The following is a 22741-nucleotide window of genomic DNA, read 5'->3' on the forward strand; positions in this document are numbered from 1 at the left end:
GTGACATGTGTAATAGGCATTACGGTGTAAATTTTTGTCCCTGTATCCACCTTGGAAGCAGTGGCGTAACAACAGGTCCGCAGATGAGCTCCATCTGTGGGGGCCCCAGGAAGTTGTTGTACCGGGGCCCAGGATTTCTTTTGGCGGCCCTGCATTCAGGAGCTTGTAGTGTCTGGTCCAGGGGTTGTCCTGCGGGGGGGGGGGGGGGGGGGCTGCCAGTGACAGCTGTCACCAGGGAGAGAAAGAGCATAAAGCCTCCCTGTATGATCCGGGCATGTAGCAAAAACCAGAGTGGTACAGACCAAACGGGGAGGCTGTAGTCTTCCCTTCTCCATGTCCCTGGTGAAAGCTATCACAGGCATCCCCCCCCCCCCGCACAAGACAACCCCCAGACTGGACACTCACCCGGACCTGACAATGCAGAGTTTGATGTCCGCTCCGGCGTTCCATGGGCTTGTCCGGGTCCGGTTTTTACTTAGTCCCGTTTCTATGCATTTTGCAGTTTGTTATATTGACCCAACTTCACAGTCCCCATAGTAGACTAGAAGAATGCAATACTATGTGATATTGGGGGATCTTTGGAGAAATCTGTTATTTTGATGCAGGTTCACTCCTGATAAATAGGGAAAAGCAGTAAAGCCCTTTCTTTCTGGAGAGGGTTAGGGGATGGGGGTCAGTTGAACACTGAAAAATTGGTTATTGCTGCTTGATAACTACACCCCAACATTAGCAACAAATTCTAATCTAGTCAGTTTTCATAGAAACATGTCTGTATTATGAGATAATAAATCTCTACAAGAACCCAAAAAGAGGGCAGTGTTACCAGGTTTGAAAAAATGTAGATGAATGCAAAAGTTAACTACTATGTAAAAAGCATATGATCAATCAGTTACAGAGTAATAAAGCAATGTTATATATTATTTTTGGCCCCTGTGCGGAAACGCTGGGTGATGCAAGTAGTGGGGGGGACTGCGAGCTGATGACGATAGTCCCTGCTGTGCGCACCGCGATCTGCACGGATCAGCCACATGGTTACACTATATAAGTACGAGGCAGAGAATCAGGAGAGGAGCCCGGGGATTGTGAGCAGGAGCTGGCAGCAAGGATTTCCTCACTTCTCATCTTCTACTAGTCAGGGAAAACTGCGCTCTAACGTCATGCTGACTTCCAGTAGCTGCAAGAGGCAGCATCCAATTCAGCACCATGCCAGTGAGGACAGCGCCCAGAGCAGGCACCACCAACACAACTTCAGGGGGCAGACTCCGTGTGGGCTGCTGCTTCTCGTTATTCTAGTGTCCTGGACTGGCATCTGCCAAGGTAAGAGAAAGCTTTCCCTCCCTATGCATTCACTTCTCAGCTCTCATCAGCAAAAGCAACAGGTACCTGCAGTCAGCTTACCATTATAATCACCTTACATGTAGTAAATATTTCTTACATGCAATGCTGCCTGTGGCTGTTAGCTGAAATCTAACGTAATATGATGTAGTCCATCCTCAAATTGTTTCCTAATATTCTCCTTCTGTCCTGGTGTTCTTCATGCTTGTATTACCCTACTATAGTTTTGTGTGTGTTATTATTGTGCTTATTAGTACTTAAACTCTCCTGCCAACACCTGCAAATATGTGTGATTTATCATTTACAGTAGATGTAACATCTAAATGGTAAATCAGAGTCTCTGGTTCTGCGAATCTCTTCTTTCATGCCATGTTTGAGAAGCCCTGCACATGGCTGCATGTCTGTCTGCCTTTCCTTACTCCTCACCTACTGACCTCTACACACATACACACATATGGAGAAATCCTCTTTCCTGTCTGTTCTCATAATTTGGTTTTCTCCAAATACTGCTCATTAAAATGCCATGCATTAGAGATTGTAGGAACTGACAGCTGGGTAAAATGAGATTATTCCTGGGCATTGTGTGTGAACCTATGCAGGATTGTGGTGAGGAAGTTTCAGATAGGCATTCGTCCACCTGAATAGTGATCTGCTGGTTTTTGTCTGACACTGTTGTGTTAAATGAAAGATTTTGGAAGTACGGTGTTGTGGGTGTTGGAGCTGCTTTGTGAAAGATGTGGAAGTCTGTGCCCTCAATAACCCGGCATGATTATGTACAGGTTTAGATTGGAACGTCTACCCTTTACAGTGGCAAACGCAGGATTTTTAGAGGGGGGTTTCCAAATGTAATCCACAATCTCCCATTCTGCAGCACTTTGGAGTAAGTATGTGAGTCTGGGAGAGCGGTAACAGCCCTAAAAATTGGTCTTTTTATACACTGGATACTGTTTGGAGTACAGTATTAATATTTAACAGTACAGATGGTCTATATTATAGGCTGTTTAAAACAATTAAAGTGGTCAGGAAATGTTTAAACATATAATAAATAAATTCAAAAACATAATAGAACCAGTACTGCACTTTCTAAGCTCACAATCTCCCACTTCATGGTAAGGCTCCTGTCCCTTCCTCTTGGCAGCTACTCTCTGGTCCATTGCGATGGTTGAGGGCTCAGATCCACACATACAGTAAATGTGGTAGAAGAAGCTGGTACACTGGGCATGTGCAGCAGCTCTGCTCTGTCCCTTACACTGCATGATGTGGTGGCAGCTCTATTGATCATATTACAGTATATACCAGCGCTATTGTTGTCATCATTTAAGGCACTTGTACAGAGGAGGGTTTTTTCGAGCTTTGCTTTTAACATGAACTACTGAGATTAGCCCAGAATGTCCTGAGTGCAATTTTTTTAGGCTATGCTGTATTTATAGCATGTGGCATGAACTATCTTACCCAGTATATGCCCAATAAGTGCATTTAATATACATGACTCCATAGAGTCCAGGTTTATTCCATTATTTCAGTTTGGTCAAGGAAATAAGTAGTAAGCAGTGGCAGAGCTGTGCTGTGTCTGGCATGAAAGCTGTTGGTATCTTCACATCAGAAGTTGTGCTGTAGGTGTGTGTTAGATTGCATACACAATGACAGATTTCGTGCCCAACAGGCACACTATGTGACCGCTGGGTAGAGTACTGAGGTAGCAGGCACTTACAGGTACCTCTAGTGTCCAGCTTTCAGTACAGAATAGTAGGTAGTTGTATGAACAGTTGGGGCTCTGTCATTAAGGATCAGTGATCCCATTCTGATGCATACATACTAAAAAGCCCATGTGGGCTTTGGGAAGTTGAGGACCTGCGGAATTCAATTATAATAATAAATTATAGAGTATGAGTCACCATGTTGACATACAGGATGCCAACATAGTCTGAATGTCGACATTCACAATGTTGACACTGACATAATGTTGATATTATCAGAATTTTGGCATTATTAATGTTGACAGCCAGAATGTGGACACAAATGTAGGGTTTGAGTTATGCATGTTAGGGTTAGTCTTAGATTAGTGTTAGGTTAGGACTAGGATTATGGTCAGGCTCAGAATGAGATTTAACACTAAATACCATTGTTGACATTCTGATACAGCACACTTAGTGACGGAATTAGTTATTTTTAGGTGGGTCTACAATTTATAGGAGCCAAAATCCCAACAATTGTGTATCCATAGCATCACCAGCTAGCATCCAGTACCAACAATACCCCTGATACCTGCAGTAGTTCACTAAGGAACTGGAAATCGACCTTACTGTAAATCAGTGTGCTCAGAATGTATTACATGGTACAATGGGCCTGATTCTGGTTCACTCATAAAAGCAAATTATCTCTCTAATAGACAAAACCATGTGCACTGCAGGAGCGGCAGATGTAACATGTACAGAGAGAGTTAGATTTGGGTGTTATTTTGTTTCTGCACAGAGTAAATAATGGGCACTTTATTTTTACACTGCAATTTAGATTTCAGTTTGAAGTACAAACCCCACCTAAATCTAACTCTCTGCCAAGATTATCCAATTTTAGACGTTTAGTACATAACATTTTACAGTATATGTATGCACATTTCCAAAAGAGATTTTTATTTAATGGTTTATAATGGTGTACTATATTACTCTGCTTACTTTAAATTATGATTAAAGAGTAATATTAAGGCCCATACACACTGGGCGACTATGAGCTGAAAGTCGCTCAAAACACCCAGTTTGAGCGGCTTTCAGCTGAAAGACGCCCAATGTGTATGGCCCGGCGATCAGCACTGCTGCGCACTCCTGCAACATCGCCGGGAAAGCCATTCATCTGCTGGTTATACCAGCAGATGAGCGGCTTTCAGGACGGCTTTGCAACGCCGTCCCCCCCAACCTCCATCGGCGCTGGGCAGGGGGAAAGCCGCTCAGTTTGTATGCACTGAGCGGCTTTCCCCGCAGCGATGATTGGCATCTTCGCTGTCCATACACGCTGGGCATAGTCGCCCAGTGTGTATGGACCTTTACTCTGTTTGCTTTAAATGTCAATTTAAATGATCCTAAACATTAATGTGTTCCTCCTCCCATTATACTACATATATTTCCTTTAGGCTATAAGAATGGCTAGACATATTTATATGAAATGGATTTAAAAGGGTCCAATATTTCCGATTCTATAGTAAGGAAGAAATGATCTATTGAAGCAGTGGTCAGTTATCATGGAATTCAGAAGAGAATTTTCTAACTGTACACATATAATAATGAGCTTTACAATACAATATAACAATCCTTACTGTGTATGAAGTTCTTGGCACAACCTTTTTTAATGAGACTTGGATCTTTTTCAGTGTGACCTGTAAGGTTTGTGCAGAGATTTGCTGAAGTAATAGACAGACTTACCTGTAGTGTGACAGATAATGTCTGTTCATCATTACTAGCAAGCTGGAAAAGTCTTCAATTGCCATAATGTACTAATGGTCATAGGCAATAACCCTTTGAGTTCCAACATCTCTGTGAGAGATGTGCAAAATATCCACTAAATATGCCAGCGTCACTCACATTTGTTATAGAAATTCAAATAAAAATGTGTAAAAAAAAAAAAATTTGAGGGTGAAATTTAATAGGATGAGAGATTCAGAAAGTGAGAGATTTGCTAAGAAATCTCCAGTTTTTTTTAAACAGCAATCATTTACACTGCAAAATCAGTTTGATTTTGCAGTGTAAATGATTGCCACTTTAAAAAACCCTGGAGATTTCTTAGCAAATCTCTCACTTTCTGAATCTCTCATCCTATTAAGTTTCACCTTATAGTTCCTATATAAGGTAAATATTACAGGTCATTATGATAAATAAAAATGTTTGCTTGGCAATTTTCACCCCTATTTTGACAAATTCACTTGGCACTCAAAGGGTTAAGTGCTGGGTCTCACCTATTTGCATATTTGTTTTGCATTATTCTCATCGGAATAAATGTATAATAAAAATTAGGACAAGTAAGAGCCAGCGATGTTCATTTCCCTGTGGTTTTAGTTATTTACTCAGTGCACATGTATTAAAAAGTCCTAGGGGTGAAATTTAATAGGATGAGAGATTCAGAAAATGAGAGATTTGCTAAGAAATCTCCAGTTTTTTTTTAAAGCGGCAATCATTTACACTGCAAAATCAATCTGGTTTTGCCGTGTAAATGATTGCTGCTTTAAAAAAAACTGGAGATTTCTTACCAAATCTCTAACTTTCTGAATCTCTCATCCTATTACATTTCACCCCTAGTATTTACTTGGTAGCTTGTGGCAAAATTATATCTGTCTGTCAACATCCAAACAGTCACGGTACAGAAAATGAATATTGTGACATGTATCAAAACATTCAGACAGAGCAGTGTGGGTGGTGATGTAGCAGCATAATCCATAGAGCAATATTACGTATGTGTGACATCAGAGGGGATGCATCAAGCAATGAATGTCATATTGTTTGTTACCACATCCCACGTTCTAGTGAGCAATATAATGCTATTATTGTGATAACGCCAGTATTGTATGTCTATCAATCAATTAGGATTATCATAGATAATATGAAAAGAAATTGTTAGGCATATTTTTTTAAAAACATCATACACCTATACATTAAGTGTACAAAACCGTTCTTCTTTGTGGAGAATTTTATATTGATTTCACTAGGGAGACATTTTGAATTTAACTCATTTCAGAAGTCGTATTTGCAACTCTCTCTGCACATGTTACATCTGCCCCACCTGAGGTGCACATGGTTTTGTCCATTTTGAGAACAAATTTGTAGTGCGATCAGTTCTGAATTAGGCCCAAAAGGTGAAAGGCTTCATCCTTCTATCACTTGTATATCTTCATTGAATTAAATTATTTATCATTCTCTCAAAATGAGTTCTACCAATGATAAAGGGCCTATCTCCATGACTGTATCCCATTCTTTCCTGAAGTTTGTACTGGCTATTGAGAATTACATTGTTTTATTTCATTATAAAATGTTAGGGATGATGCTACTAGCCTGACACTTTACCGATGTGATGACCTCCAACCAGAATGTATTCTCTTTCAGAAGTGATCTTTCTAACTTTTAAACATCAAATTGCAATAGTTCAGATTTGTAAAACTTAAAGTTCTCCCTTAAGCTTCAGGGACCTCGTCATCTCCTTTGGTCCCCAATACCACCTACTGTATATGCTGATGACATTCAACTGTCTCTCACTAAAGTCCCCTCTTGCTTTGCTATATCTGAGTGTTATTCTCCACTCTGCCTTCATTCATTCCCTTATAATCTGTTATATAGACTATTGTAACCTACTCCTCACTGGCCTGCCAAACTCTCACCTATACCCTCGGAAGTCCATCCTCAACACTGCTGTCCACCCAGGGCTGTAACTAGAACTCTGAGGGCCTTATAGCAAAATGTATAAAGGGCCCCCCAACTCATGTCTCCACCAGTGGTTATGCCCAGTGGCATAACTAGGGTCACTATGGCTGCAGCCACATCATGCAGGGAGGAGGAGAGAGCGAGAGATTTGCTCACAGTGCTGATGTGCTGCTGCCCGTAGGTGAGTGCAGGCTCGGACGGGAAGCCCTCCACTGGATGGAGGAGGGGGGCCAACAGTGCATCCTCTTACCCCCGGCCCGGTCTTTGAGCTTCTGCACTCGGTACAGTTAGCACTACTGATGGCAGCAGTGGTCCAGCAGGGGAGTGATGGACAGCTGATCTGTCGCCCGGGCAAACTGTACCCGTCCCCCCCTCTCGGCAGCCCATTAGGAGGTGCTGCAATCATGTGGGGGGTGCTGGTTATTAGGAGGTGCCTGTGCACCCCCAGCACTCCCCGTGCTCACACCTATGCCCCCGGGACTTCAGGCGCTGGCTCCTTCATTCCCCCTCTGCTGTTTCTGCCTACCCCACCGGCGCTGGCTCCTCCAAGTCCTGGCGGGGGCTGACGCACCTATGTTACGCTACTGGTTATGCCTATCAGTTTACTCCACCCCCCCAAGGCATGCACATTTGCAGCCGGTCTATATCATACCAGCCCCCGAGGGTCATAGGTGATGTAAAGGCTACAAAAAATTTCAATAATCCATGTAATAATTATGGCTGACCTGTCTGCCATGAGCAGCGGGAGTAGGGGCATTCCCAGTAGCATGGAAGACAGCAGCACAGACCAGTAGATGAGAAGCACAGGCTAAGTACAGTTGGCAGGGGTAGGGTTGATCTCGTTAGATGTCTGGTCCATATTACTAGTAAAATAATAATGTAGTCACGCGGTACTGCTTGTCATTTGCTATAAGAACTTTATACACAATGGAGCTGATTCTGAGTCTGACAGATCAGGGTGCATGGATGCACATGGCGAGTTTATAATACAATTGTTTGCATCACTGTTTATATCCGTCCAATTCTGAGTCGGACCGAACTGGGCCAGATCTGTCTTGCTGTGAATTTGCAAATTAGGTGGGAACTGGGCAGCAAGTGCACTCACAGGTAACCACCCTTACACCATTGTGAGAGTGTCATAGCAGTGTTGTTTGGGTGTAACAGAAGTTTTGTGTTTTGTACTAAGCCTTGGCGTAAGATAAAGTAGACAGACAACAAGCTCCTAACATTCATTTTCAAAATGCAGTTAGGAGCTGATTGGCTAGTACTTTATCTCCATCCACTTCTCTGGCTAAGGTTTAGTACATAGACCCCTGAGTCATGCATACAGGGAAGAGAGGCCTATTTCTGACTGATCTCTAGCATCTAGCTAGTTCCCGGTAGACTCGCCCACTCTACCAGGGGGCCTGGAGCTCCACACAATTGTTGGGAGAATCCTAGCCATTCTGGGAGAGTAGGCAAGTATGGGGCAAGTGCTTTTACTAATGTTGATGGTTTCAGCTGATGGCAGCGCACCTTTCCACTTGCATGGACCCTGGTATTAGCTGAATTAAATTTCTCCTTAGTATAATAAGGTAGTAAATCAGGGCTCCGCAGCTGTCCCCAACTACAGTCACTGTGCATGCAGCTCAGAATCAGCCTCAGCAACCAGAGATAGTTTTCTGCACTACGGCTTATGCATTTGCGAGAAGTTCCAGATGTCCAGTCCGGCCCTGTCCTTAACCCTCCTAGTGCCTAACCCTAACCTCCACTCCTACAGCTTAACCCTAACCCTCCCACTGGTGCCTAACCCTAAACATCCCCTCCTGCAGGCTAACCATGCCCCTAGTGCCTATCCCTTATGTGTCCCCTCCTGCAGCCTAACCATCCCCCTAGAACCAGGGCCACTGGAGGGCGGCATTCTGGAGCAGCTCCCTTGGATCCAGGTAAGCCACATCACCCCCTCCCCCCGGGACTCTGCGGTGGTGGGCGCATTCCCTAAACCCCCCACTCCCCGGGTTCGGCGGAGGCCACAGCACCAACCAGACTCGGCGGCGGTGGTCACCCCCTCCTCCCCCCTGGACGCAGTGGCGACCCACCCATCCCCCTGGCGCATCACACACACACACACCCTGGTGCATCTCTCAACCCTGCCCTGCCTAGAACCCATATCTAACCCTCCCCTTCCTCAGTCTTATGCTGGTCACACATCAGACCAACTTTCCTCCAACCATCCAACTAGTTGGTTGGATGGAATAAAAACCTGATAATAGATAGGAGCAAATGTAATTTGTAATTAACCCATTTGTTTCCCCAAATCAGAAAATGGACAACAACTGTCACTCAGACAATGTACTGTAGTTGAACCTATTTGATTTAAACAATTTCACCGAATCTTTTTGTCCATTCACCTGAGTTTGTGAGCAAATTGCTTATTGACATTTGCCCCCATACAGTGCCAGATTTTCAGTCCAACCAACCAACTAGTTGGATGGTTGGAGGAAAGTTGGTCTGATGTGTGGCCAGCATAACCCTTCTCCTCCCCCTAGAACCTATCTCTAACCCTCCCAGCGGCAGCCTAACCCTTTAACTATGGTCCATACAAAATGGCAAAATTTTATGTCAGCATTTCATATGTTGACATTTTGAAAATGGCAACATTCTGTAGATTCTGACATGTTCAATTCAACAATGACAATAAAATATCTGTCTACATTGTGTTAGCATTATGAATGTTGACCCAAAGTATCAACATCATTACTGCATCCCCTTTCATTTAAACATTTTTTTCCTTTAAATCTTTTTACTAATTTTACAGCTATGACCGAGCAATGCTGGATACACATTAGAGGATATGTGTACCTAGTGAGGTCTTGCACGATGGGACTCTTGCTGATGCCGTCCACAACGAGCAATAGTAGATGTGGAGAGCGGGAGCCATGCTCGCTAACAATGTCCTCTGTTGACCCTGGATGCGTACACAATAGATGAAAATGTTGCTATGACTGGTCATTATTGTGCATATAATTTACGGTATCATCTAATCACGTGACCTAGAATCCTGCCAATAAATTCACAGCCATTGCGCTCTACACACACTCCTTAGTAGGGAGTACTAGGGGTGGATAGATTTCCATAGCGTAACGTGGAAAGCTGTCCACCACTGGGACAAGACGGGCAAAAATTGCTCAGTGATTATGCACTGAGTGATTTTTATCTCAGCGATTTTCCCCATCATCTCTCTGCATACACGCTGGGCAAAAACGCCCAGTGTGTATGGACCTTTAGAAAGACTGGAGAACCTGACAAATATCTTCACTGGTGAGGGCTTCCGCCAGTAATTGCACATTGCTAGCCTTGATAGGGAAAACACCCATTTTTTACAGAGATATGGCTTTTACGGTTTAATAAATAAAGACCAATTTCATTAGGATAAGAAGTTTATCAAACATTCAAAAGATGACAAATGGATAGCAAACAATGAGATTCTAGCTATCATTTTATAAAATGTACTAACAAAATGATAACTAGAATGTTGTGTTGCTATGCGAAACCTCCACTTGTCCTCTTAAGAAGTTTTGATAAATGTCCCCTTGAGTATTACTTACACACCTGTAGCACTTAGTAATATCATACTGTACTTATACCATAGCCCAATGATAGACCATCTTCATTTTCCAACCCCATGAAAGTGTTAAACTTCCATCAAAGAACACAGAAAGAAACATGTTAAACTCTGACTTCTCCAAATAAATCACACATTAGCATTAACCAGTCATTGTATTTAACTCCTTATTAATATGCACCTATTTGCTGGTGATGCCCCCATGTTAATACGCTATTACTTTATCATACAGGGAATTTGACATTATGGTAATTATAGAGGCTCAGGAAAGTTAAGACTTTTTTTATATTCTGTCAGATGTATGTATTTAGAAAGGATCAGAATGTATCAACATGTTAATTAATTGCTGCATATTTATACTGTCACCAAATTCAAATATCGGATGACGTTAATGTATAAGAGTTCTGGAGCTATATTGGGAAAAATTAGATGAATGAATGACACTGTTCCCAGGTGATCGGGTTTACCCCAGGCCTGGTCCTGGCTACAGTAGCGTATGATAGAAGACACATTCTGGCTGCTAGAGATAAATATGTATTGGAAAGACATGTATATGCATTAGCAATGTTTTATTTTACATACCATATATACTTGAGTATAAGCCTACTTTTTCAGAACATTTTTTATGCTGAAAACGCCCCCCTCGGCTTATACTCGAGTGAGGGTCCCACTTGAGTCAATACGTTTTCCCAGTTTTTTGTTGTAAAATTAGGTGCCTCGGCTTATATTCGGGTCGACTTATACTCGAGTATATACAGTATACATTCATATTTCTAACAATATCTTACCTTGATCGCAGGTGATAGGCTCTTCCAGGGCTATCTCGTTTTCCGTGATAAGCCGGCCATGCCCGGGTCTCTCAGGAATATTTGGGGTGATTCTGATTTGTTCAGTAAACTGTGAATCTCGCAGCTTACCCAGCATTTGTGTGGCCGCCACTGTATGCCCCCCACCACCACCATTTCCCCTCGCAACTATAAGAGGGGATGTGTAATGAAGACACATCGCCTCCAGGCCGCCGGTGCAGGAGAAATCATTTGATTATCACCGACCATCGAAGGATTTCTCCTGCCTTCGCAAATAAAAGTCAGTCTGAACTGACTTTTATTTGGGGCGCCGGGATGAAGACAGGATGGGCGGCTGATGTCATGTGATGTCGGCCGAAAACACACAGGATTCACTGAACCGGTGTCTTTTCGGGAGAACTTGTGCTTATTATCATACAATCTAAATTGGATATCACTATATAAATTATCAGTAAAACCTTGGGAAAAAAATGCAAAAAAGTTTTTTTGCACCCAGTGTTTTATTGGATTTCAAAACAGGAAGTCTTTTGATATCGCTATCTAACTTCAGTTACTTCCTTCATGCACCGATGTGCCATTTTTACATACAATAAAACGTAATTGTAATACTGTACCCCCGAGTGTCCTTCCAGTTGGGTGGCTATGCTGCAGTCGTGTCCTTTGATGTTGAGGCCCTGTCATAAGGACCTCTGTTTTATCAGGATTCTGTCTCAGTATCAGTGAACTTACACTCATCCATTCAGTGGTCGAAGTGGAAATTTTGAAGTGGGGGTATGGAAAAGTAAAGAGTGAATATAGTGCGCACCTTCGGACACCCCCCTGTCCATCAACGTCCCCATCCAGACTGCTCCGTTGTACAGGGGTATTACAAAAGCACAATATGTGCTGCTGAGTGATCAGATTAAAGTGGGGGTATGCCATACCCCCGTATACCGCCCCACTTCGACCACTGCATCCATTGTTATTGGGTTCTCATTGCCCGGAGCAAAGGACAAGTACAGTTGTGTATCATCTGCATAGCAGTGGTAGCCCAGGCCATGGTGCCTAATTATTTCACCCAGTGGCAGCATGTACACTGCAAAAAGCATGGGGTATAGTATAGAACCTTGTCGGACACCACATGGCAGTGGCACTGATGTGGATGAGTATACTTCAGATGACACACTCTGTGACCTGCCAGTGAGAAATTATTTGAACCAGCTTAGTACTGTGCCATCCACTCCACAGAAATAATTCAGGCACTCAATCAGAAGCCCATGGTCCACATTAGCGAATGCTGCAGAGAGATCCAGAAGGATTAAGATTGAACAATCACCTCGTCTCTTGCCGTCAGAAGATCATTTAGCACATATATGTGTGCTATGTCTTCTCCTGAATCCTGATTGGAATGGATCATACATATCATGAGTTGTCAAGTGGGTTTCCAGTTGATTCGCAAACAGTTGATTCCCAATTGTGTCCTTATTGGTCATCCCAGTACGGACTCTCACCACTACAATCTATCATGAAAGCAGCTGTGAGGCTAATCTTCCTCGCCAGACAAATCCGCTCTGTCGTTCCCTCCATTGCTGTATTCTAAAATATTCACTCTAAAATACTTTTACTTAAGGCCATAAACCAAACTCCACCAACATGCATCTCTTCTCTTATCTCAAAGTATCTCCCAACCTGACCACTTCGCTCCTCACAAGATGTGCTTCTCCCATCCACACACATTGGGGGTTATTCTGGCCCATTTGCACAGACCAGAACATTCTCACAGGGACCAATGGTGGGCGTATGCCCATGTGCAGGGTCATTTCTGTGCATGTGGATATGCCAGGTGCGGGCAGCCACACCGAACAGACTGTTTGCCGGTTGCACACACCCAAGGCTGTGGCCGGGGGGGCGTGGGGCGGTGGCGGATAATCGCGCCCATGGTAACACCCAGTGTTTCATGGGCTTTCCCATGTAAATATGGATAGGTAATTTGTGACACCTTCGTTAGGCCCTCCACTTGTTAGAGCCGCCCCGGTATCCTACTTGGTGTCCCTCACACCAAAAGAATTTTAGTGGCAAAAGAAATGTTGTAGGGACCACAGGCGCTCTTCAAGCTCACATTTAATAAAAACAATGTATTGGTTGAAAGGCTGCCTTGAGGAAGAGCTAGCAAGCTCGGAACACGTCGGCACTACTGCAGTTTGATTTGGATCAGTAACCTTCACATCCTCAATCCTCTGGAGCCAAGCAGGGTGCACCCGGAGACATTGTCCTGTCTGATATTTTTTTAACCAATAAATTGTTTTTACTATATGTGAGCTTGAAGAGCGCCTGCGGTCCTTACAACATTTCTTTTTGCCACTAAAATTTCCCACGTAAATGTCGGGCGTTCCCATGGTAATCGGGGCGTGACATCAGTGCTGGGGGGCAGGCAGCTGACATCACCGGATGTCAGCTGCCCGCCCACTTCCTCCTGAGGGTGCACGCAAATCTAAGTAACCCGAGAGTCACTTAGATATACGTGCATGTTCCACATCATTCAATAGTCGTAGACCATTGAATGATGTGGGTGTTCACCCGCAGGCTGCGAATGGATGTTTATGTTAACTATCCAATTGCAGGCCCTGCAGTCAAACACACGCTGCAAGGAGGGGGGGGGGAGGGGGCCTGGCATTCCCTGGGCGAGGTGTGATGGACTCGCAAAGCTGTGAATTCACAGCCTTGCGAATCAACCAGAATAACCCCCATTGTTTGATCCCATTTATGATTGCAGGACTTTCTGCAGGCTGCACCCACACTGGTGGGTCAGTCGCCAGCCGCCCGTCCCATGCTCGGACCAGACGCTGCAAATAAAGATCAGTCAAATATTTGCGAACAGGGGAAAAGTCATTCCATTGTCGGCGACCATCAAATAATTTTGCCCCCCTACAGTCCCCAGTGAATGGATGTTTATGCAAAGCGGTGAGGATGTTCGGACGGCGGTGGGGGGGGGGCATTTGCATACCCATTTGCTAAAAATATTAGCTTTACAACCAGGTCTGAATTAGGCCCATTGGTATGAGTGGTGGGTAAAAGCGCTACGGCCACCAATCTGTATAGCTCTTCTGGTCACATGGCCCACTTATGTGACAGGGCCCTTAAGAAAAGCAATCTAACTATAACACTTCAAATAAAAATAAAAAGTTGTCAGAAGTGATTTAATTGTGGGCAATTTCTGAATACATTATCTGATCTGGTTTCTCAGTAGCTGCGGCACTTTAGCCTATTTAGTCAATAAATAGGAAGTAAATGAACACATAACACTGATGTTATAAGCTCGATTTTTACACAGTTCAAAGATTATCGGCCAAATGCGCATACAGTTAGACAGCACTGCGCACCTGCTGTGCTGGTCTTGTAATGGGGGTAGCAGTGAGGTTTTATTCGCAGAGTGACTGAAAGGCACCATTTGTGGGCAGTTACGGGAGTGATAGCAAAAACTCAGGTGTGCTGTGGTGACTGCGATCTCATACGTAGCTGCAGTGGCTCCAGCTTCTTACTTCCTGCGGCCATAGGGCCTAATTCAGTGTAGATCGCTAAAGTGCAAAAAAAGCAATTGCTGCAATCCGATAGTTGCTGCCCAGAAAGAAACCAAAAAAATGCCCAAATTGCATCTGCAGAACCATTCGCAGAAACCAGGACATTGAAGAGCACTTTTCATCTGCACCGGTCTAATGCTTCCACAATTCTGCTAAAGCAACAGGCTGGAAGTGATCATACCCACAAAACTCAATGTTTCCTCCCCTTAAACAATGGCTTCCTGTCAATCAAAATGTGATTGAAGCAGAATTAACGGGCTTGCATGCGCAAACCAGGCGATAATCGACTGGATTGCGTATTTTCTATTTAGCAATCCATGCCGAATAAGGCCCATGGTGTGTGACCTTAGGGCTTCTCAGAAGTATGATAATCTCTTCACTAAACCTTGCGCCCAATTGAATTCCCTTGATATTTCAGAGGCTGTAAGTATATTTCTGGGTAATGTCCACTTTACAAACTGTATGCCTCCCAAAAGTCCCGCTAACTTGACATGCCGCAGTGTCCCACAGGCAGGGGGACAGTTGGGAGAGCCAGTGAACCCCGCTGCTCTACAGTAAGGGGAGTCAGGGGCTTACCAGCTATATAGAGAGCGCTGAGCATGTCCCCAAAATGCTGAAAACTAGGGGGAAGTGGCGCTCGACCATGCTCCCTTGCCCAAGGCACCACTCCTTCCACCCGAGGCTCCGTCCCTTTTTGGGCAGGTCCCGCATTCCGAACTAAAAAATGTTGGAAGCTATAAAACTGTTATACCAGTGGTTCCCCAGACTTTTTTGAATCAAGGAACCCTGAGTATCAGATTTGTAATTTGTGTTTATATTTCATCCTTAGTATTAGTTGTGTGCTAATGGTCAGGATTCACTTCTGTTTGCCTACAATTTGCCTTTTAAATTGGTCATAATTTTTTCATGGACATGAAACACCAGTCTGGGGAACCCCAGCAAGTTCCCCAAGGCACACTATGGTGCCACGGCACACAGTTTGGGAACCACTGTGTTATACAATTATTTTTATTCCCAGTGAATTGTTATGATTTCCTAATGAGTTAATATACCGTGCTCTCAAATTGAATCTAAATATATAAATCTAAATAGATATTAGAACTTGTTGACTTTACAATTAATATACATGGTGTAATACATTTACAATAGCTTTGCACCTACCGTATGTAACATATGATTCATGATTTGTTCTTTTCTACATTTGGCTGGTAGAACCTGGAGTTGGTGTAAGACATTGATTCCAGGAACAGAACTAATTACCACAGTAATAAAATCAGTGTGCGCTTATGTAATTATGTTGAAAATAATCTAGGCAATAAGCTGTAACCCAATCAAATAATTAATTAAGAATAACTGTGGAGGATTTATACCTCCGCTTTAGTTTACATAATTATCCTATTATCCTATTAAGTGTAGCATTGTGCAGCACAGGAGTGTATTGCAAGTTCCCTCAGGTATAGAGACAGGAGAATTAGTTATAGTCACTATATAAATTGGAATCTGGACAGTGCTGATTGTCCAGACAAGTGGTGAAAGTAATAATACACAATGCTCCTCTTGTTACATTGATAACTACATTTATATGTCAGCTTTCATTTGTAATAACTCTTTTATAACAATTGAATTGCCATACTCATACATGGAATTTAGGATGTGAGAGTCCAGGAAAAGCTGGAAAAGAAGCAGAAAGTGCGTTTGAAACAGGTTTATACACCAAGTAAAAAGTCAGGTGATGATCACTAGGGGTCTACTGAATAATTGGTGATTGTGGTAAATTGTGTTATTTTATATTGATTTTTCCCGCTGTGTTAATAGTCTGATGTTGCATTCATAGGGGTATAATTATTTCAGTTTTCAGCTGATTTTCCGTGGGTTTGCCATCCACCGATTCGCCACATCCTATCGGAATCCCCAAAACTGCAGACATTAGAACACAATAGAACTTCTGTTCAGTATAGTTTAGAACCTGTTGCAATCCTGCCTCTGGAAGGCAAGTTGGTGTGATGCAAAGGACCACTATTGTTTTAATTAATATTACGGTACTTGTGAGTTATCCGGGCTGCCGATTTTGTCCTTAACTTAAGGACACCCGACCGACGCGATGCCCGCGATTTAGCCGAAATCGGGGGCATCGCGTCGGTCGTGGCCGTTATAAGGAGCCGCGACGCGATGCCCGCGATTTCCCATAGACAGTAATGTTAAAAGACACGATGGACACGATTTCCGACGCGATTTCCCATAGACAGTAATGTTAAAAGACGCGATGGACCCGATTTCCCATAGACAACAATGTTAAAATAAAATGACAATGTGTAATTGGCCAATATGGGCATTTCACATTGGATATGTTTAAAAAAAAAATGTTTCATGGCCCCCCACCACCGTTAACGCCACCCCGCTATTGACGCCAACCCGGAGCGCGGCGAGCGCAGCGAGCCCGCGAGGGGCGGCGGTACGCGTCCTCCGACCTTTTCATACCCCTACTATCCACTAGGGCGTGGAGTGAGAATAGAATAGTGTGGCGAGCGCAGCGAGCCACCGAGCCCGAAGCGTGGCGAGCGCAGCGAGCCCCGCGAGGGGACGCGGATACCTTCACAGGTATCCGCATGCCCTTGCGGGCTTCACAGGTGTCCGCGTCCCCTCGCGGGGCTCGCTGCGCTCGCCACGTTTCGGGCTCGGTGGCTCGCTGCGCTCGCCACACTATTCTATTCTCACTCCACGCCCTAGTGGATAGTAGGGGTATGAAAAGGTCGGAGGACGCGTACCGCCGCCCCTCGCGGGCTCGCTGCGCTCGCCACGCTTCGGGTTGGCGTCAATAGCGGGGTGGCGTTAACGGTGGTGGGGGGCCATGAAACATTTTTTTTTAAAACATATCCAATGTGAAATGCCCATATTGGCCAATTACACATTGTCATTTTATTTTAACATTGTTGTCTATGGGAAATCGGGTCCATCGCGTCTTTTAACATTACTGTCTATGGGAAATCGTGTCGGAAATCGTGTCCATCGTGTCTTTTAACATTACTGTCTATGGGAAATCGCGGGCATCGCGTCGCGGCTCCTTATAACGGCCACGACCGACGCGATGCCCACGATTTCGGGCGCGATGAAAAAATCGGCAGCCCGGATAACTCACAAGTACCAATATTACTAACAAGTTAGTACTTACTAATAAGTACTAATATACTAATTTTGGCTCAGTCCGGGTGGCATGGCGTGAATTTTGGTTCAGTTTGGGTGGCATGACGTGAATTTTGGCTCAGTCTGGGTGGCATGACGTGAATTTTGGCTCATTCCGGATACCAGGATGGGAATTTTGGCTCAGTCTGGGTACCAGGATGGGTATTTTGGCACTTTCATTTTTGCATAAGGTGCCCAAACACAGAGCAATCCTGTTTTTGCGAGGCGATGGGCGGTCCCCCACATCGCAAAGCACAAAAAGCATGTGCTGCACATACTTTTTGAACTAGATCGCATTGCATTTAGTTCAAAACAACGCTGCTTTAGCACATCGCATACATTTTTAACTAGATGTGATGCAATCTAGTTCAAAACACACAGAGCACATTGCTCCATGTATGGGCACCTTAATGTGAATTTTTTGCTCCATCCGGGTAGTATAATGTGATTTTTGGCAAATTCTATTAGAATTTTGGCTCATTGTGTGTCGCATAATGTTTAAGGCATGGGTCTTCAAACTGTGGCCCTCCAGATGTTGTGAAACTACAAATCCCAGCATGCCTTGCCACAGTTTTAACACTCCCTTATAGCACAACTGTGGCAAGGCATGCTGGGATTTGTACTTTCACAACATCTGGAGGGCCACAGTTTGAAGACCCATGGTTTAAGGGGCAAGTATAAGGGGGTCTACTATTGTGTTGCATAATGTGTATAAGAGGTATATGGCGTGGCACACTACACTCAAGGACACGCCAACTTTAAAGTGGCCATGGCCCTTTTTCTGGAGCGTGCGCGCCTTCAGCGCGCACTTAGCAACAACCTTCACTTTTCCATACCCGCACTTTAAAATTTACACTTCAAGCACTGGAGGTATCACATAGACATTTGGTATTTTTTTAAAAGATTTTAAAAACAATCAGGGAATGCCCACAGAAGGAGACATAGCAGCATCTACTATAATTCTGTTACACCCCCAGTGTGTCCCCTGTCCTTATTACTAACTCCTCAATGCACACTATAGTAGTCTGCCGTGCAAAGGCTGGTAGTCTGGAGAACTGACTTATGCTGCTTTCCCACTGCAGAAACGAGTAAAGACCCGTTATTCTTAAATGAGACTTTAAAACGGGTCTGAGCCTGAAACCCCTTTCCCACTGCATGTTGTAAACTGTATATTACTGGTGAATTACAGTTTTTGTACCTTTCACATTGAACCCGTTTTGAAAGGTACAAAAAACGGTAATTCACCAGTAATATACCACCCATTCCCGGGTACCTGTCCTGCCCCCCCCCCCTCCCCTGGTACCTGGCCTGAAAGGTACCCCCCCTGTCCCCCCTCCCCTGGTACCTCCACTACCTTCGCTGCCTCCCCCATCTTCCTCTGGTACCTCTGCTCGCTCCCCCCCCCCCCCCTCCGGTACCCCCGCTCGCCCCCCCCCCCCCCTTTCCTGGTACCTGGCAGCCTTGGATCCAGGCAGCGCGGTCCGTGCTGTCCTCATCTTCACTGGGCACAGGAGCGCAGACAGGAAGAGGATAGTGAGGTGGTCTGTAGGCGCATGGTGGCTGGGTGGCCGTGCAGTGCTTGTTGACTTGTTGATGTCCTGAGCCAGTACATAAAGGGGATCCGGGCAGCGCTGTCTGTGCAGGAGGAAGCGGGTCCATTAGGAGAATGTGAAATCATTGGTGAGGTCCCAGCTTGGCGAGGTCCCTGCTTGTTACATATGCTCATATGTAATGAGCCGCTCATTACATATGCACATATGAATGACCCGCTCATTACATATGTGCATATGTAATGAGCGGCCCGTTAGTTCCCATTTGCAGCAGGGACCCCGCCAATGAAGTCACACTCTCCTAATGGACCTGCTTCCTCCGCCTGAGCACAGTCCGCGCTGCCTGGATCCCCAGGATTGCTGCCAGGTACCAGGGGAGGGGGGGAGCGGGGGTACCAGCTGCAAGGTACCACGGGAGGGGGGGCAGGACAGCCACCAGGGGAGGGGGGAGACCAGTGTGGGATACCGTTTAAGACCCTTTCCCACTGCCAAAAAAAGGGTCTTAAACGGGTAAAACACTGCTTTTTACCCGTTTAACAAATACAGGTATTTGTTAAATGGGTCAAGCAACCTGGAGCTTTCCCACTGCAGCTCTATTCATTTAAAAGGGCTAAAAAAAACTACAATTACCGTTTAAGAGCTGCAGTGGGAAAGGGGTATAATACTGCTTTCACATCGCAAAACCTGCTTAGACCCAGTATTTGAAACGTTTCTTAAAACGGGAGCGCATCATCCCTGCATCCCACTTACAGTCACACATGAGCATGCAGGGATGATGCGCTCCAGTTTAGGTATAGTCGTTTTACAATATCACAATGGTTGGCATGCTGGCGGTCAAAATAACAACACCAGCATCCCAATACGGAGAATCTTGAAGTTAGTAAGCGAACCCTCTCCCCCTACCCCCTTGCCCTAACCCTCCCTTGCTGATTGCAACAGCCTTAGCCTTCTCTCCACAGACTGACCCTTACCCTCCCCACAAGTGCCTAATCCCTGTGTCCCACTGCCTAACCCTAATCCCCCCCTTTCCCAGCAGCCTAACCCAACCCCCCCCCCCAACAGTGTTATACACCCCCCTACTAGTGCCTAAACCTACCCCCTTTCCCATACAGCCACCCGCTTATTCACCTATCGCAGGGCGGGGCAACACCGGCCCTCCAGATGTTGATGAACTACACATCCCAGCATGCCTTGAATCAGTTTCAGGATGGCCACATAGCAAAACGAATGCAAAGCATCCTGGGAAGTGTAGTTCACTAACATCTGGAGGGCCGGTGTTGCCCAGCCCTGACCTATCGGGATGCCAACTGTAGGTGTTCCGGCGTCAGCATCCTGATCCTTTTGGAGTTCCTGGCGTCGATCTTCTGACAGTGGTGGTGGTGATGCCGTCGGTATACTGAATGCTGGCATTTAACTGCATTCATAACTCACTGTAACACAGTATACTTCACTACTATTGTTTTCGCTCTTAAGAGTAGTTCTTTATACTGTATGTCCTATAGATGTCCACATATAGGCACCTTATTCTGTTTGACCCGCAGTCAAATTCGCAGCTTTCGGGTCATCTAAACGCCACTCGCCTCCCTCACAAATGTCCATCTGCTGCACGTGCCGCGAATATCCCCACACGCATCCTAATCGACGTTTCGCATAAACACCCGTTCGCAGATTGCGTGCGGGGCAGAAATCATTCAATGGTTGCCGACCATGAAATTATTTCTCTAGCACTCATAGATCTCTCTGGTGTCTTAGATCTGCGGCGCCCCTGTACATACGCCCCTGTATGTCTCTTGGCCGCATTACCATGGGAACGCCCAGCGTTTTCATGGAGATACCCATGAAACGCTGTCCGTTTCCATGGGTGCTACCCGTCCACGCTGCCCCCCGCCCCCCGTGCACACTTCTCCGTGCGAATGTGCTGGTGAATAATCAATTCGCCGCACCAGCTCGCAAACGTAGCCTGTACATGCGAATGTGCAGTCTCAAACCATCGCTCCACTGGGCAGGGGAGCGCATGGATCAGCTGTGGGCCATAAACTCATTTTTCAATTTCAGTCTAATGACAATTGGTCACTAGCTACAATACAGCATCTGTATAATATCCTTTAATGGGATACTAACATAAAATACAGATAAAATACAGATGTCACTTAGACAATTACCGCACTTCTCATTATTTGTGTGTATAAATCACACTATTATTACATAGCATCGTGTTCACATATAAGTAAGGGCTGTTGCGTTGGCTTATTCTGTCTTGGCCTACATCTATTCTATCAGTCATCAACAAGTGGCAGAGACAAGTTGTTTGTGTAATGACGAACCCTCTTGCAGATATTAAACGTAATATATAATAATAAATGTCAGCAATTGTCTAAACATAGGAAGAATATGTATTTGAATTGCCAGTGTAAATAATTACATTACGGCCATAAATTGTTTATCTCTTCTACAGAATTGCTATAACCAAAGGAAACTTAGCACTATTGTTTTATCATGTTATTTAAAATGTTCAATAAATAAAGTTATATATATAGATAAAAAAAAAGTCTTATCCATCTGTTCACACGTGTTCCTGCTGCGGATTTCCGTATAGCATTTTTACATAATAAAACAGTTCTTTGCAATATTTTATTGCCAATAGATTGTTTGTTCCTATGCTGTGAGTATTAATCATGCATATAATATTGTCTGAATCATGAGCGGTGATTTTAGTTCAGTGTTTACAGCTAAATAATTTTGCAGTACATCCTGGTAATACGCACAAATGGAGGCTGCTGCGGAGATGCTGTTCATTGGGATGTATGCTTCTGTTTTCTTGGGCCCTTTGCAATACCAATTTTACTTTATATTCGATTCGTATTGGGGCAGGAAGTGGCAGGATGTACCACTGTAGGTTAGTTTGAAGAAACTCAGGAGCCCGAGGTGTGCTCCCTACCACCAGTGCTGTGCCTAAACACGTGCAAAGGGGGCCGTGCGATCGAAGTGGGCCATCTCCCGAAGGAGACGGGCCCCGTTTTTCCCCTAACCCCTCTCAAACATAAGGCCGAAGAGGGGAAAATAGGGAACGGTGGGTCCTCTTCGCCGAAGCTTAGAGAGACCCTCATTCCTCAACCCCAAGGGTTAGGGCGGTGGGTCCTACGCACCCGAAGGTTTGGAGAGACCCGCAGTAGACTTCCCTCCGCCTTGCGGCTCGGGGTCGTCCTCGGGGGGCACGAAGCTCTCCCCAAAAGGCGAGAGCTTCGGCACATTGGGGAAATGGAAGGCCCGAAAGGGTCGACCACACTGCCCAAAAAAACCGTGACAAAAC

General features: G+C 44.8%; 1 protein-coding gene across 4 annotated transcripts in view; it reads left to right on the forward strand.

The window, feature by feature from the left end:
- Positions 1-991: 991 nt before the first annotated feature.
- Positions 992-22741, forward strand: part of NMU (neuromedin U) — a 76555-nt gene continuing 54805 nt past the window's right edge. Inside the window, exon 1 of one of the 4 annotated variants that reach the window (XM_083168742.1) lies at positions 992-1317. In XM_083168742.1, the coding sequence (XP_083024868.1) occupies positions 1029-1317 (289 nt within the window). In that variant the 5' untranslated portion in view covers positions 992-1028. The remainder of the gene's footprint in view (positions 1318-22741) is intronic. The other 3 variants (XM_083168759.1, XM_083168751.1, XM_083168768.1) reach the window with 3 other exon arrangements.

Source organism: Crinia signifera, chromosome 1, assembly GCF_055691185.1.
Source record: "Crinia signifera chromosome 1, ASM5569118v1, whole genome shotgun sequence".
Lineage (NCBI taxonomy): Eukaryota > Metazoa > Chordata > Amphibia > Anura > Myobatrachidae > Crinia > Crinia signifera.